The following is an 18,254-nucleotide window of genomic DNA, read 5'->3' on the forward strand; positions in this document are numbered from 1 at the left end:
TGGCAAGTGGAACTGATTTCTTTATTTACAAATTATTCTATGTGAAAAATATATAGACAAATTCCTGCAATGTAAATAATTCAGCACTGGCTGTGGACAAAGAAGCATTTTAAGTGCTCTCTACATACTGTTTAATTCCCATAACAAACCTTCTGAGGTAGTTATTATTACCTCCATTTACAGAGTGAGCAAATGAAGCTTAGGGATGTAAGCAACATATCCAAGATCTCAGAGTGAGAGGAGGTGAAGCCCTGTTGTACACCCAAGCCATCTGATTAGCCTATACTGCTAAGGTATGTTGCCTGCCAGAGCCTGTGAAAACAGCATGATTCCATTGGGAGAACACTGTAGAGCCTGTTCTTCCCAAACCAGTGAAGTCATTGAAGAATGCTATTTATAGCGGCACCCAGGATACAGACAAAGTCTTTGTACTACATACGTCTGTGCACAATCCAGAAAGCAAAACCCAAAGTTTCTTTGTGAAATATCATGTTGGAAGTGTGATATTGAAAGTATGAAAAAGTATCCTTTTTTCATTGATGCCATATGAGTGGAATATAGTTTTCCCTAAACATTAAAAATGTTTTGCTGATATTAAGGCACATAAAATATGATTCATGACTAAGTGATGGGTTGTGATGGATATAGATTCCTGAAAACATGTAAAAATAAAAACTTGATTTTTAAAACACATTAAAATATATCTGAAGAGGTTTCATTATATCAAGGACCATTTAGCACTATATACTGTAATTTCATGAAAACAGTTCAAAAGAGACATTCAAAACCTGTATTAATGAATTGCCCTTTAACTTTCAAACTTTATTGATGGTGTATATCATGTTTTGTCATCATTCCTGCCTTCACTAGGAATTCTACCTTGTTCTGAGGCTATTGCCAGCACTTATCTGGCAGAACTTTGGTTACTGCCAGAGCCTAGCATGTTTAGTACACTTTAAGTAGCACATACATATTTGAAGAGGTAATAAATTTCCATTAAGGCAGAGTTAAAAATTCAACTTTAAAAAAAAAATTGAGTCATATAATATCTTCATCCTATGCTGCTGCTGCTAAGTTGCTTTAGTCGTGTCCAACTCTGTGCGACCCCAGAGATGGCAGCCCACCAGGCTCCCCCATCCCTGGGACTCCCCAGGCAAGAACACTGGAGTGGGTTGCCATTTCCTTCTCCAATGCATGAAAGTGAAAAGTGAAAGTGAAATCGCTCAATTGTGTCTGACTCTTTGCAACCCCAAGGACTGCAGCCCACCAGGCTCCTCCATCCATGGGATTTTCCAGGCAAGAGTACTGGAGTGGGGTGCCATTGCCTTCTCTGTCTTCATCCTATAGTTCCTTTCATATAAACATCTTCACTATATCCAGCAACTTGAGTTTAGACTTATGAGACATACTAGAACTGAAAAAATTAAGGACTATAAGATCAATTCTAAATTACTCAATAAAATCTTCTTGCTGTAATACTTGATTAATGACACTTCATTAAACAGATTAAAAATATACAATCAATTTAGCATATTTCCAAGTAGCTTTTTTTCTCCTTTCCAGGAATTTTTAATAGGGGAATGTTAATATTACTTTATTTATACATAGGAGAATTTTAGCTTCTTGTGTACTGAAACATTCAGTTCAGTCGCTTAGTTGTGTCCAACTCTTTGTGTCCCCATGGACTGCAGCACATCAGGCCTCCCTGTCCATCATCAACTCCCAGAGCTTGTTCAAACTCATGGCATCACTGACTTGATGGACGTGAGTTTGAGCAAGCTCTGGGAGTTGATGATGGACAGGGAAGCCTGGTGTGCTGCAGTCTATGGGGTTGTACTGGAAATCAAAATAACCTTAATATGTGAACATACATATTATACATCTCAAATATATCTTTTGACCATAATAAACATAGAGTAGGAATAAAATAAGATCTGATATGATACATCTGTATCATTCTACCATAACTTGCATTTAAAGAACACAAATTAACAGCTAAACTTTACAAAGAAACCACCAGGTAAGTAAGAGTCTACTGTCCGAAGTGTCTGGCCTTCCAAATCCTAAACCAACATTTCACAACATCATTGTGCTTGCTTCAGCTTATTAAAGAAAAGGAAATAAATTATTTCTATGAGAAAATGAGAAGCATATTTACTGTGGTTGCATAAGTCAGTCCAAGACAACCAATACATCTCAAGCAATATGGAAATAGTAATCTGTTCGCTATGTTTCTTCAAGTCCCTAAATAGTCCTTGAAGACAACATAGTGAGTTCATGCATTTTTAGGCATTGTATAAGCTGTGGAAAATGCAAACTTTCAAAACTCATAAACTATACAAACTACTCATAAAAAAAAAAAAAACACTAAGAAACAATTAAATCCTAAGCCTGCATCAGCTGCAGCACTGATACAGCAGAAATCACAACATTTTTGTTTCTCATTATATCCCTGATACTTATATTAGAACCTGACATATAACAGACACTCTGATTGGCTGGATTTGTATTCTGACTCTACCACTAGCTGTGAGATCCCGGAAGACTTACCCTGACTCTGTCTCTCCATCTGTAAATAAAAATGGGGTAGAATTGAACCTTTAATGTTTAACTAGTGTAGATGTTGTTAGGCTGAGATTTCCTAATTAAAAAAAAAAATTTGTCTGATCTCAACATTATCATGTTTATTCTTCTACAAGTTATAGAGATATTGTTTGGCAATAATTCATTATACAAGCGGAAATACAGACCTATAATAGTTGTTTACCAACTTTTAAGCCACTCAATATTATCACTTCCATTTAGGTGAATGCTCTCTTTTATTTACCTCATTAAGTGTGTGAGAAAAAGGTTCCTAAGTTCCAAGCATGGAGACAGTTTATACAGATGCGAATGTAAACAATGGGTTTAAAGCAATCATATGGTACTCCAGCGCTTATGGAATAATCCATCATCTGCTCACCACACAAGTTCCTCACAAGAAGAAAATGCCTAGAAGTTACTATGTCAATCAGCATACCGGAAAATAAAATGATAATGATATATTACTCAATGAAAGGAAAACTGAGCACATGTGCCTGTATCCAGTAAAGATTTCCAAGACTAATCAAAGTGCATAATCTTCTCTGGGCAGCAAAATAATTCCCTCTTCAAGACTTGTGGAATCTAGTGCTCTCAGCATGAGCCTAAGAAAACTATAGCAAAAAGAAGATATTAAAGTGAAGAAAAGTAAATAAACATAAGTGAAAAATTATAACTGCTACATAGAAATCTCTTTCTAGACAAGTAAATTCATAAGCAAGCAGAGTTGCCCATGTATTTGAGATGTGTTAAGAACAGCGGCCTACAGAAATGCATTTTTAAAGCCCTTTGTTCTTTCATTATTTTCGTATTGACATTTTTTCAAATATGGTTTTTCACAATTTCTGGTATCATTTTAATAATGCATCTAATCATGGATATCAATGCATATTAAAGATATATTTATTATAGTAGCATTGATTTGCTGACTGTTGTTAGTCACAAAGCTGTGTCTGACTATTTGCAGCCCCATTGGCTGCAGGATGCCAGATTTCCCTGTCATTCATTATCTCCTGGACTTTGCTCAAATTCATGTCCACTTAGTGATGCTATCTAACCATCTCATCCTCTGACTCCCACTTCTCCTTTTGCCTTCAAACTTCCCCAGCATCAGAGTCTTTTCCAATGAGTTGGCTCTTAGCACCAGGTGGCCAAAGTACTAGAGCTTCAGCATCAGTCCTTCCAATGAATAGTCAGGGGTGATTTCCTTTAGGATGGGCTGTTTGGATCTCCTTGCTGCCCAAGAGACTCTCTAGAGTCTTCTCCACTACTACAATCTGAAAGCATCAGTTCTTCGGTGCTCAGCCTTCATCATGGTCCAACTCTCACATCTGCACATGACTACTGGAAAGATCATAGCTTTGACTACACGAACCTTTGTCGGCAAAGTCTCTGCTTTTTAACACAATGTCTAGGTTTGTCATAGTTTTTCTTCCAAGGAGCAGGTGTCTTTTAATTTCATAGCTGCAGTCAGTCACCATCAGCACTGATTTTGCAGCCCAAGAAAATAAAATCTGTCACTGCTTCCTCTTTTTCCCCTTCTATTTGCCATAAAGTGATGGAATCGGATGCCATGATCTTAGTTTTTTGGATTCTGAGTTTTAAGCCAGCTTTTTCACTCTCCTCTCTCACCATCATCAAGAGGTTTTTTAGTTCCTCTTCATTTTCTGTCATTAGATTTGCTGATAGGTATGTAAACTAGCATACTTGTAATTATAAATAAAAGTTCAGCCAGCTGAAACAGATGAAAGTTATGATTATAAAAATTTAACAGGGACATCCTGGGTGGTCCAGTGGATAAGAATCCTTCTGTCAATGCAGGGGACACAGGTTCGATCACTGGTCCTGGAAGATCTCACATGCTGCAGAGCAACTAAGTCCATGCCACACGACTCTTGAGCCTGAGTGACCTAGAGCCCACACCCTGCGTTGCATGAGAAGCCTGTGCACCACAATGAAGAGCAGCCCAGCTCGTTGCAACCAGAGAAAGCCCGTGGGCACCAACAAAGACCCGACGTAGCCCCCCACCCCAAAAGTTAACAAACAGTATCATTCTTTGGGAAAACATAGCTGAACTTTATTAAGAAAAGAGAAAGCCACCATTGCTTTCTCTAATGGTAGTGGAAAATGGAGTATATATTTAAGAAAAATAATTTGTCTTGCAGGAAAACTAAATATGTGTCAAGGACTTTTATTCATTTCTTTTAGTAGCTTTTATTAGGATTCCTATTTAACAACCAATGAATATTACAAGTAGAACCAAGAAATAAACCAGTACAAATATAGATTCTTTGGGGAATATCCAGTTGTCTTTTATATGATTATACAGGTAAGTAGATAAGGATAGAGTAACTTATATTGGAGAATAAGAAAAAAAAAAAAGTGTTTGAAAGCAGTAGCAGCAATGTTCTACATCTAGCCATTCTTGAGCTTGCTGAGATCTATCATATCACACTTTCAAAAACACATTTGATTATTTCTGCATGTAATTTAAGCAATTATTTTCTTTAGTTATAAACTGTTAGATGTATAAATATATAAATTATTTGGTAAATCATCCTAACAAATCTTTTCAAAATTACTTCTCTCTTGAAATTTTAGCATGCCTAAGCTGAAGAAGTTACTTTTAAAATAAAACAAATTCAGTGAATTGAGCATTTCAAACTCTTGACACAAGATCTTTAATGGCACCATATTTGCCCTCTTTAAATTGCCATTTAGTTTTCGAATGGGCAATAATATGCTGCAGTATGTCTTAGAGCTGCCTTCCTGGAAATTATTTTGCTAGAGATCTCATTTCATAAAGTGACATAAAAACAACAAAACAGAGGTGAAAACCACATAGAAATAATGAGAGTAAGTCAAATACAAAAGCCCTATGAAATTTAGTCCTCTATAGTTTTACTTTTTTGCTGCTATCACAACACAGGTTCTGGACAACTGATAAAACTCTGGATACCATACCACAGTGGCACTTGGTATATGAGAAAGTAACAGTTGATTATAAGGAAAAGACTGAAAAAATTTGTAGCATACACATTTTTTTTCCCCCTTCTCTTAAAGATGTCATTCTTTCCAGCTCTCTTGTAGGGTCTGTTAGTAAAATCCTGAAGCAAATTCTTTTCAAGTTGATAAAGCAAACTCTGGATTCTGACCTTATCTAGTGACAAGAATTTTAACATTATAACAACTCAGCCTGGGAAAAATAATGTCATTCAGGATGACACAGATTCTCCTTGACCAAAGAAGACACCCTTCTGAATCCTCTTTTTGAGGAGGCCTCATCTCTAGGCCTTCTCTTAGGCCTGCCTGGCCCAGCTATAAAGAATTCTGCTAAGTTAATTAAGTGAGAATCTCCTCATCCTATCTGATCATACTGGCTTGTCTTCCACAAGAATTCTGTTAAGTTGGTTTACCAAGAATCACCTTACCCTGGAGGTCTCAGTAATTTACCATCCACCTAACACCCCTTGCTGCTTCTGCTGTAATTGGTCTCCCCTCCTTCCATAGTCATGACACTGATCTCAGTAGTCCTGAATAAAGTCTTCCTTACTATCTTCAAAAGCAAAGAAAAATTTTATTTTCTTTAGCAAAGACACAGGACTTTCCAGACAAAATTAATCCATCAGTCTATTCATTTCTCAGGATCTGCCCAACTTTTGTCTTTAGGGTAAAGTGTAATACTATTTTATCTGTAGATGCAAGAGTTCAGACAGATAACAAGGAGTTAAGAGTAGTTTGAAAATAAGGAAACAAACAAAAAAAGAAGTGGAATGTTGCAGTAAAATCAGAAGACAGATGGGATAAGAACTGTATATAAACATAGCTTTTTGTTAACGTTTCAGGGTATCTTTAGAAAAACATGGCCCCATAAGACCAATTGAGGATCAGAAACATATATGTCTGAAAGGTTAATAGAAATGAGACAGAAATTTTATATAGAGTGGAATACTACTCAGCCATAAAAAGAAAGAAATAATGCCATTTGCAACAACATGGATGGATCTAGTGGTTATCATACCAAGTGAAGTAAGTCAGACAGAGCCAGAGAAAAATATCATATGATATCACTTATATGTGGAATCTAAAATATGACACAAATCAATTTACCTACAAACAGAAATAGACTCACAGATGTACAGAACAGGCTTATGGTCTCCAAGGCAGAGAGTGGGTGAGGGAGGGGGACAGGGAGTTTGGGATTGCTGCTGCTGCTGCTGCTAAGTCACTTCAGTCATGTACGACTCTGTGCAACCCCATAGACGGCAGCCCACCAGGCTCCCCAGTCCCTGGGATTCTCCAGGCAAGAACATTGGAGTGGGTTGCCATTTCATTCTCCAATGCAGGAAAGTGAAAAGTGAAAGTGAAGTTGCTCAGTTGTGTCTGACTCTTAGCGACCCCATGGACTGCAGCCTACCAGGCTCCTCTGTCCATGGGATTTTCCAGGCAAGAGTACTGGAGTGGGGTGCCACTGCCTTCTCCAGGAGTTTGGGATTAGCAGATGCAAACTACTGACTGTATACAGAATAGATAAACAACAAGGCTCTCCTGGGAACTATATTCAGTATCCTGTGAAAAACTATAACAGAAGAGAATATAAAAAAGAATGCATATAGGTATACGTGTGTGTGTATATACATATATACATATATATGTGTATACATATATATATATATATATAAGTGAATCGCTTTTCTGTACAGCAGAAATTAATACAACATTGTAAATCAACTATACTTCAATAAAACATATTAAAAAAAAAAAAAAGACATGGGGAAGACCAGCTGCAGAAATAACCAAAGGGAATTATGAAGAACGTAGTAACTGGGGGTGGGAGGTCACATCCTTCTGATGTGACCTGGTCCACCCTAGTTGATATTTCCAGGAAGGAACATGGGCCAGTGTGGTTACCTTAGCTGAGTTAAAAGCAAATCAAAACCTGAATCTAGTTTCTCTGGAGGAGAAGAGACTAAATGTAATTTTAGTGTGTGGTCCCACAATTCAAACACTTACAGCTATATATCCATGCAAAGGATACCCCCACAAAGAAATGTGAGTAAAAATAAACAGGCTTGGAATCAGAAAACATAATTAAGTGTAATTCTCCAAAGGTTTTGATGTTCTTCAACCTCAAAGTACTCAAGCTGATTTTCTTTAGAACCAATCGCCACATCAGTTTCTGCCCATGCCTCACATCCCCTCAGCCTTTTCTGGTTGTGAATCTTAAACACACACACACCACATACACACATTTTCAAAAAAGTGCTCAAGAAATGATTGCATGTGGATTGTGATGAATAACAATACCCCAAGGATGGAAAAACTTTAAATGCAGCTTAGTTCAGCCCAAATACCTGACCCCACTCTAGGCGCAACTAGCCCACACCAACAGCTAGTAAACAAGTGGATTGTACTCAGCATGCTTGTCTTCCAACCATGAAGAATTATACAAGATGATCAACAAAAGCAGTAACCACAACAGAAAATCATTTTTTTCTGGTTTATCTAACATTTCGGAACAGAAGGATAACAAAAAGTAACAACAATGCAAGCAGAAAGAAATGAATGCACCAAAAACTCAACTTTGTAACTTGTTTAGAAGAAAAGCAACATCCAAATAATTTGGAAAGAAGATCTACAGTAGAAAGAGGTTTGAAGACAGATAGGGATGTGATGGAACTAAAACTGATCCTGGCATCACTGAAGCTCTCAGGGTAGTGGGCATCTATCTTGCTAAAATTAGACATGAAAAATTAGAAATTTGATTTCTCTGGCTTTGTGCATTAATGTACATAACATCAATTGGATTAAGCCTATTCATGAACTGAGGTAGAATTTAGATCTGTTGATTTAAATGGGTATGTGTGAATAACCAACTGTTTTTGTTTCAATGATATCTCTGGGCCCTTTTAAGAAAACCATGTAAAGTGTAGGGTTTGGGAAACTAATGGCAATTTCTCTCTTGATGGAAACGTATTTATTCTGGGTTTGTCAACTTACTTCATTATAAAAATCTTTTTTATTAAAAATTTTTTTGGCCACGCTAAGCAGCATGTGGCATCTTAGCTCCCTGATCAGGGATGGAACCCAAGCCATCTGCAATGGAAGTACAGTCTTAACCACAGGACCATCAGAGAAGTCCGTTAACTTACTCCATTTCTGACTATAAAATATATAGATATATTTGTAACTGAAATGACTAGTGAGAGTGGGAAATACATTTGCAATATTAAAACACATTGTACTCATAAAGTCAAACTGCTGATTCTGGGATCCATATATTATTAATGCCTAAAAGTCAAGAGACACATGGTATGTGATTTTCCCACATCACAGAACCTTGTGGAAAGTTTTGGAAAAGGCCATATGGTTTTTCCTCTATTTACAAGCAGAAATGTGGTTTAACTGCTTCCCAGACACATTATTATTAACTCTGTCATTTTTTTCCCCAAGGAGATGGCAATCTCAGTAATTTTCCCCCACCAAAATACCCTATATGGTCAAATCTGAATCTGTCCTTCTGTCCTGCTTAACTTAATTTCACAGTCTCTTGTTCTAATTAGGGTTGAGGAATATCTTTCCACCAGAAAGCAACTATAACTCAGAATATCTTCTGTGTCTTCTACCAGACAGTAATTCTTCCATGAGAGTTAATTTTTAACCTTTCTTCCCCAGATTCTAGTCTCCATGGTTATTTCTACTGCTTGGCCATCTCTCCCTTCCTTACCCCACTACCATATTTACCGTTAAAGGGTAGTCCAAACTGAAAGTAATAGATTGCAGAATCTATGTAGTAGCTCAAAACACAGCTCCACTCTCTTACAGTAAGCTCATTCCTTTGAATCTCATTTCTCATTTGATCTTTTGACCTATAATCATTGCTAAAGAGCCCAAATGGATAACATCACCTTTGATTTTATAGAAACACTCTGAAATAATTTATGTTCTAAGTACCCAGGAAAGGTATAATGGATACACGTAATTTTCTATTGGACAGTCCAATCCTTGGAACACATTCCCCTTTAAATCATACTTAGTGAATGCACACTGGAAAACATTTATAAAATATTACACATATTGGAAATATAAAGGATGAATAAAACAATTATTGTAAAAGTCAGGGAACTGAATCAAAGCTAGAAGTAATCTACCAGTGATTTCAGAACTTTATTTAGAATTATCACAAAATGACAAAGGGCTTAATGTCAGTGTCTCTACTGGCTTTTTTTTTTTTTTATCATGTATAGATAGTATAAGCCTATATCAAATGTTATCTACTACATGGCCCAGAATATCCAGCTTCCCACAGGCCTCTGACTTCATATTCTATCCCTTTTGCCACAGGATCAACACAGAGTCAAAACAATACGATAGTAGTAAATTACTACCTAAGTTGGAAAAGACTCTTGAGAGTCCCTTGGACTGCAAGGAGATCCAACCAATCCATTCTAAAGGAGATCATCCCTGGGATTTCTTTGGAAGCACTGATGCTAAAGCTGAAACTCCAATACTTTGGCCACCTCATGTGAAGAGTTGACTCATTGGAAAAGACTCTGATGCTGGGAGGGATTTTGGGGCATGAGGAAAAGGGGACAACAGAGGATGAGATGGCTGGATGGCATCACTGACTCGATGGACATGAGTTGGTGATAGACAGGGAGGCCTGGCGTGCTGCAGTTCATGGGGTCGCAAAGAGTCGGATGTGACTGAGGGACTGAACGGAACTGAACTGAAGCTCCCTCTATTTATAATGTTTTCCCCCTTGTATCTTTATAGTCTACTTTTTCTTCTTCAGCCTCTGGGGAGGAAATAATCCTTTAGGATCTTCAATACTTTCTTTGCTCTCCCCTCTATTTGGACACATTTAAAATCTCAAATGGGGAGGGAGGTGGGAGAGGGGTTCAGGATGGGAAACACATGTAAACCCATGGGGGATTCATGTCAATGCATGGCAAAACCAATACAATATTGTAAAGTAATTAGCCTCCAATTAAAACAAATATATATTAAAAAAATAAACACATTCACACATACATATTCCCTTGAACACATATTTTTAACATTTAATAAGCACACACTTAATATTTCTTTGGTATTGCATCTTCATTTACCACCACACTTATTTACAGATTAAATCTAAATGCTCTGCTCCCGAGTCTCCATTTTCTTAACATCAAAAACTTCTGCTCATGTCACTGAATTCATGAAGGCAACCAACGTCATCTTTTCCCCTGAAGTCAAAGGACTTTCTCAGTTCTTGTTTTTCTTTATTGTTTAGCAGTAGTGGAGACTGTTCTCCAAGTTGATATCTATTGTGATCTTTCTCTTTCTCAATGACCTTGTCTTCTTCTTTGGTACTATCTCATTTCTGCAAATGACTCCCACATCTCTATGCCTAACGGTGGTCTTCCCACCAAGCACTTGATCAGAACATCCCACCTCTCACTTAAAATCTGCTTGGTCCAAACTTCCTTCTTGAAAACTTCCTTCTTGAAAAAAACAACTCTTCTATCCTATTTCTGTTTTTTGTTTTTTTTTAAACCCAAGTTGCCAAAGTTCAAAAATTTGGAACACTTGTTGAGTCAGTTTTCCTACTTATATCCTATTAAATAATATACTTGCTTTCCTTGAACGTTCTTTTCTATTCCGTAGTGTTTCTGTACTTTAGGATCTATTATGTCTGTGGCTATACTATTCAAAGGACCTTTTATTTGGTTTTCTCAAAGCTGTATCTCTACTTTACAAGTGCAACTCAAATTCTTCATTACATCATATAAACGTGATCATTTTCATTATGTCATCCTACTTAACACAATTCTGGAATATAAACTCCTCATTCTCAGTAAGGTATTCAATGCCTTTCACTTGGTTTTATATTATTTTTCAGTTCTACCTTCCACTACTCTTCCTCTCTGCCCGTCCACCACTGGCAATATTAACCACAGCTGCTTACTGCTCCTTTGGCAAAGCTTATGCTTTCTGAGGCTATGTCCTTGTTAATACATATGCTTCTACCTGCCAGATTTCTCCCTTTTCTGTTCATCCTCTTAAAAACTTCACCTATACATGTCCAATCATTTCAAGATAGATTCTTAAGTTTGTCAACTCTGACTCAATGTCTTCTAGATCAGTCCAGTTGAAAGTAACTTTTTCCTTCTGTACACTTTTCCAGCACCTAGCTTCCACAACTCACAGAGCCCTTATTATGTAGCATCATTTACTGCCCTGAACTGTAAGGATTTGAGTCCATGCATTTTCTCCCTCACTCTCTGCCCACATAGATAGTACATTTCTCAAAGTCATGGTTAACTTTTCACAACTTGGTAATTCTACTGCACTTGGCATAGGGTTTTATACAATGTTGGAACTTAATTTAAAAATTAAGTTGAATGAATTCAGACCAAAAACAACTACATGCATAAAAATACAAAATATATAGAAATATAATTGCTCATCATTAGAAATTACTCCCTTCAACTCTGGAATTGACTAAAAGCCAAACAGAACTGGGTGACTTTGTACTACGCAAATTCCCCATTATTCACATTTTAAAGAAAATTTAAAAACCCATAAATTAATGCAGAATTTGGCTTACTTTCCACAGGAGGAACAAAACAGTTTCATTTTAATGTTCCCTCTGGTCCTTAAGAGTCAGCAGTTTTTGATGTGCGTAAGTGGGAGAGAAGACAGAAAAGCATTGTCTCTTTAAAGTACTCTCTACAGAAAGATCAATTTTATCCATAAAAACGGAAAACTGAAAGTGGAAAAACCTAAAATGGCAATGTTGGTAGTTTTCCCACTACAAAAACATGTTTTCATATAAGAAGTTTGATTTTAGAGCAATCACTCCCAACAAAATAAAAATTAGGTATCATTTTTGTAATAGATGTATTTCTTTAGTCTAAATGTACACTTCAGTAAATGCCTATGTACTAAATATCCCTGATGAAAAAATAATATCAGAATCTAACATTTAAAATTATAGGTACCTGCTAATTTAGACTTCATCAGTACTCTTGCATGGAAAATCCCATGGACAGAGGAGCATGGTAGGCTCTGACAGTCCGTGGGGTCACAAAGAGTCTGACACAACTGAGCGACTTCACTCACTCACTCACTCACTATTTTAGCATTTGGGTCACTGGAAGTCTTTGAATATTAATACTCCTGAAAGTCAATCAATAATTTTAAAGCAAGTTGTATAGAAAAATAAATCTTTTGTAGAAGAGAAAACATAAAACAATTCAGCATGGAACATCATGAAGAAATGGAATAGGTATTTTACTAAGAAGGAAATCCACCCTGCAGATAATGAACAATCTTCTTAAAGCAAGTGGGTAGTACATGAGGGCTACAATTAAAAATGTTACTTTGCATAGTTATGATCTGATACAAACACTGTTGGAAAATTTACAGAGTTCCCCACATACAGCTACAGATTGCTGTAGTTGAAACTAAACAGAAAAAAATCCTTTATGAAAAGTGAGAGTAAGATTAGATTACCATATAGACAAGGAAAATAGAAGAGACAGTGAAAGCACTTAAATAGGAAATAAGAGTTGAGGTCTGTTTACCAAGTTCTCATATAAACAGGTAACTGAAATTTATTAAGTACAGAAATAACAAAGAATATTTCTATGACAAAAGGAATAAACAGCTATGAGCAAGATAGATGTCAGATGGATGTTTTAATTTAGATCACATGCTAAATGTTAATAATTCAGGCATGAGGCAGTTGTTTACATCGGTCTCTTCATTTCAGAATAGAAACCTGCATTATTGTCAAGGTCTGTATTTTATCAGTCTTGTCTTAGTGGCATCTTACTTGATTATGTACAGGAAACCAAACACAACTTGTAAAATAGATTAGAGAAAGATCACATATGTTGATCCATAAACTGTAACATCCTTTACTATTGCTAAATATAAACCTCATATCCTATCCAAGTCTATAAACTACTTAATTTATTGTTACCAGATAAGGGAAATAGCATTTGAATAAATGCATTTTTTTCAAAAGCAATTTGCAGCATGTTTATGAAGAAACTGTCTGGGATTTCATAAATGTGACTTTGAGTTAAATATTGATTTTATGATTTGGCCAGTCATTTAAAATAAATAATCTCATAAGTCAGGTTTAAATCATGTGGTACCCCACTGTCTTTTTCATTTTTGCGGTACGGTTAGAGGGTTCAGATAGCCCTTTTCTCACTAATCCCGTACAATGTGCTGAAAACGGCCAGCTGCCCAACCACTTAACAAAAATAAAAGTGACAGTCAAGGGACGGCTACTGGATGAATAAAGGTTGAACGTACCATCATTTAGTATGTATATTAAGAGTACTGTATCATTCTATTATTGATTCTATCAATCAATTCTATTAATCAAAGAAAAGAAGGAAGGAAGGATCAGAGGGAAGAAGGGAGGAAGTCAAACACAAAAAATCCTGATTCCTGTCTTCAGGGCACTTATAGTGATAAGTTTAAGGTCTTAAGTCCAATCCTTTTCTTAGCAATGTTACACAAAGACGCTCAACTTGGGCATGTGCAGAGCTGTGCTTCCTGCATATGTGTGTCCCCTTGCAACTCCTAATTCCCTTTTCCTGCTCCATTTTTCTTTAAAGCACTTACTGCCGTCAGACATATTATATACTTTATTTATCTGCTTCTGCTCTGTCGCCTCACCTCTAGACTATAAACTCCTAAGGAGCACAGACTCTTTTCAGTTTTGTTCACTGCTGTGTATCCAGTGTCTGGCACTTAACAGGTGCTCTCTAAATATTTAATAAATAAATGAGGAGACCATTATTTTTTTGTTGTTTTTCTAGACTTCTGGTGCATTTTCTAAGACACAATTTCATTTTTTTTTTTCATCAAGCTTTGTTCATATACACACAGCAGCCTGGGCAACAATGTGATTCCACTTACTAGCTGTGATACTGGGTGAGTTATTCATTTCTCTCAACTTCAGCAGAACAAGGATCACAGAAGTATCTGTGGGTTGTTGCGAGAGATGAGTGAGAGAATTCACATGATGTACTTAACTTGGTGCTTGACACATAACAAGTGTTTAATAAATTTTAGTGCTACTTGTTACAACTACTGAATTATTTTCTTCTGTTGCAAACAGCTTACTGATTCTTAAATCACCTTATAGTTAATGAAACTGGGGACATTTAGATTCAAGAGCTAAGATTACATGCAGCTGAGTCTCCTGAAAAAAGGCTACTTCCTGTGTGCACTGTTTTCAGGAAGCATTAATCCTTCTCTTGTTCCATACTGTATTTTAATTAATTGATTATGTTCAGTCTTCTCTGCTACACTGTATGGTTTTTTAGAGTATAAAATCTCTGTATTCTATCACAAAGCAGGCACTCTATAGATGTTTGTCCAATGGATGAGTTACTGTAAAGAAATGATTCCATTACTCGTAGTCACATCAATCACATCACATATGCACTATCATTACTTCTTGAAAATTACATTTCTCAATAGATGGTGGAGATCTAGAGAGCAGAGTGGAGGTTTTAGTGTTGGAGAGTGATGCAGACCAGTGTGGATGAGAATAAAAGCAATGGCATTCAGTAATGTACTGTGAATAAAGAAGTGCTCAGAAGATCGATACAAAACCAGTTCTTATACTCTCATAAATGGTTACTCTATTTCAATAGTAATGATCTAATTTCCATCCATCTTACTTTACAGAAGTGTGACTACTCAGGGAGAAATTCTAATAAAAAAATACTTGATAAAGATGAAAAGAACAGTTATTTGAAATGAGGACTGTGGAATAGGGACATGGCACATCAAGATTGTATATTGTCACCCTGCTTATTTAACTTGTATGCAGAGTACATCATGAGAAATGCTGGGCTGGATGAAGGACAAGCTGGAATCAAGATTGCTGGGAAAAATACTATTAACCCCAGACATTCAGATGACACCACCCTTATGGCAGAAAGTGAAGAAGAACTAAAGAGCCTCTTGATGAAAATGAAAGAGGAGAGTGAAAAAGTTGGCTTAAAACTCAACATTCAGAAAACTAAGATCATGGCATCTGGTCTCATCACTTCATAACAAACAGATGGGGAAACAGTGGAAACAGTGGCAGACTTTCTTTTTGGGGGCTCCAAAATCACTGCAGATGGTGACTGCAGCCATGAAATTAAAAGATGCTTGCTCCTTGGAAGAAAAGCTATGACCAACCTAGACAGCATATTAAAAAGCAAAGACATCACTTTGTCAACAAAGGTCTGTCTAATCAGAGCTATGGTTTTTCCAGTAGTCATGTATGGAAGTGAGAGTTGGACTATAAAGAAAGCTGAGCACTGAAGAATTGATGCTTTTGAACTATGGTGTTGGAGAAGACTCTTGAGAGTCCCTTGGACTGCAAGGAGATCCAACCAGTCCATCATAAAGGAAATAAGTCCTGAATATTCATTGGAAGGACTGATGTTGAAGCTGAAACTCCAACACTTTGGCCACCTTACATGAAGAGCTGACTCATTGGAAAAGACCCTGATGCTGGGAGGGATTGAAGGTGGGAGGAGAAAGGGACGACATGCCGGGGTCCAGCCCCGGTGGATCCAGGGAATTCGAAGTGGGGACGGCGTCGGCGAAAATCATGAAACAACTGCTTAATTAAACGTTTATTAAGGATATAAAGAGTGGTGAAATAAGGATAGCTCAGCGAAGAAATTCAGTGAAGAAAAGAGGCTGAATAAAATTCCAAAGCAGGGAATTTATGTCACCTACGAAGGCCGCAGGCATCCTCCTGTCCTCCCGAAGGAGAGGAGACACTAAGGCCTCCCCGGTCAGATCTTAGAAGCCCAGGCAAAATTAGTAGGCTTGATGAGCTTCCCTGCCTCAGAGGAAAAGTTCAGCTAGAAGGTGAAAGAACGACATGGGGAGACCAAATTTCGGTGAACAAAAAAAAGGGCATACTTTATTTTCCAAAGTAGTTTTATACCTTAAGTTGTGCATAGAGGATAATGGGGGAAGGGGTAGAGTCATGCAAAGACAGCAGTTCCTGATCCTTATCGAAGCCAGGCTTTCAAACTTATCATATGCAAAAGTTTAGGTGATTTACATCATCTTCTGGCCAGGAGGCCTGTTAACATTTTAAGAAACTTATTTTTCTCTAAAGGCGATTATTCTAAAGTCAGGCACCAGCCTCCAAAAAGCATTGGATAAAGTTGCATTCCTATAGGGCAAACGGTGAGGTGGGCTCAATCAAGAAAAGAATTAACTCAAGGGTCCAAGGTTACAAACATTGAGGCTACTACTTACATTTCTATACACCCATTATATCAATCAATACACCGCCAAGGACACAGTAGGTAAGGGATATGGCGACTTAGCAGCAAACATTGGCCCAACAAGTGAAAAACCCTTCACCAATACAATTTCTAATCAATCTTTTAACTACTCAAAGGAATTTGTGTTTAGATAGTTTAGAACATCTCCTGCCTCTCACATGTAGCAGGAAAAAACCTATTCAGGCAGGCTAGAGGACTTCCAAAGGAGTTTGTAGGTTGAAACACTGTCACACCCAGGAATTATTAACTGGAGCTGTAAGCTAACTCTTTTTTCAGAGAGAGGTAGTGGGGGACAGCCCCCCGTAAAGTCAGAGGTGTAGGTGAAAGCACAAAGCAGAAAGTAGGCAGACTCTGGTTTTGGGGGTAGATGCTCGAGAATTTCCAGGGAGACTCCTGAGGCTTGATCCCACCTTTGCGTATGCCAAGCCTCCTTCCTCATGACCTTTGCCATGGGTGGAGCTCGCTCCCCGCAATGACAGAGGATGAGATGGTTGGATGGCATCACCAACTCAGTGGACATGAATTTGAGTAGGCTCTGGGAGTTGGTGATGGACAGGGAGGCCTGGCGTGCTGCAGACCATGGGGTTGCAGAGTCAAGACATGACTGAGCGACTGAACTGAACTGAACACAGCTTGAGGTTTGACCACATGCAAGAATCAGTGAGAGGTTAGGAAATCCAGAGGTATGTAATATCACAGCAAAAATACTTTCAAAGAACTTATGTTAATAGTCATCCAAATGCAGAATATTTAATAGTTCTAAAACCTGTATTCAAATAATAAAAATATACAGTGCTTTACACAGGATAGGAAACAGCCAAGTGACTGGCAGATTTTATGCTTGAATCAGCCATTTAGCATGTATTCAAAATAAGACATCAGAGAGAAAAAACTCCAGTATCACAAGGCTTCTATGTCTATAACTCTCACATGCTGTGAATCTATCTCTTTGTGTAATGCTTCTGATTAGGAAGGTACTTACATTAGGCCGCAGTCTGGCTGCCAGATCATAATACTTCTCAGCTGCTTCATTGAGGCTAGCCTGTCTGTTAAAGAGAAAAACATCAAACTGTATTAGTTACTTCAAATTTCAGACTGATGAACAGAATCATTATGCAGCAAAATAATATTAACTTTAAAAAAATCACAAAGTGAAAGTGCAAGTCACTCAGTCATGTCTGACTCTTTGTGACCCCATGGACTTTACAGTCCATGGAATTCTCCAGAATACTGGAGTGGGTAGCCTTTCCCTTCTCCAGGAGATCTTCCCAACCCAGGGACCAAACCCAGGTCTCCCACATTGCAGGCAGATTCTTTACCAGTTGAGCCACAAGCCATGTCAGTCAAATAATAAGC

The 18,254-nt window shown here is 37.5% G+C and overlaps 1 protein-coding gene across 4 annotated transcripts in view; it reads right to left on the bottom strand.

The window, feature by feature from the left end:
* The window catches only part of TMTC2 (transmembrane O-mannosyltransferase targeting cadherins 2), a 417,736-nt gene that overhangs the window by 37,689 nt on the left and 361,793 nt on the right, over positions 1 to 18,254 (bottom strand). For all 4 annotated transcript variants that reach the window (XM_025284384.2, XM_006054570.3, XM_044941876.1 and 1 more), the window contains one exon: positions 17,881 to 17,944. In XM_025284384.2, coding sequence (XP_025140169.1) covers positions 17,881 to 17,944 — 64 coding nt within the window. The remainder of the gene's footprint in view (positions 1 to 17,880; positions 17,945 to 18,254) is intronic.

This window comes from Bubalus bubalis, chromosome 4, assembly GCF_019923935.1.
Source record: "Bubalus bubalis isolate 160015118507 breed Murrah chromosome 4, NDDB_SH_1, whole genome shotgun sequence".
Classification (NCBI taxonomy): domain Eukaryota; kingdom Metazoa; phylum Chordata; class Mammalia; order Artiodactyla; family Bovidae; genus Bubalus; species Bubalus bubalis.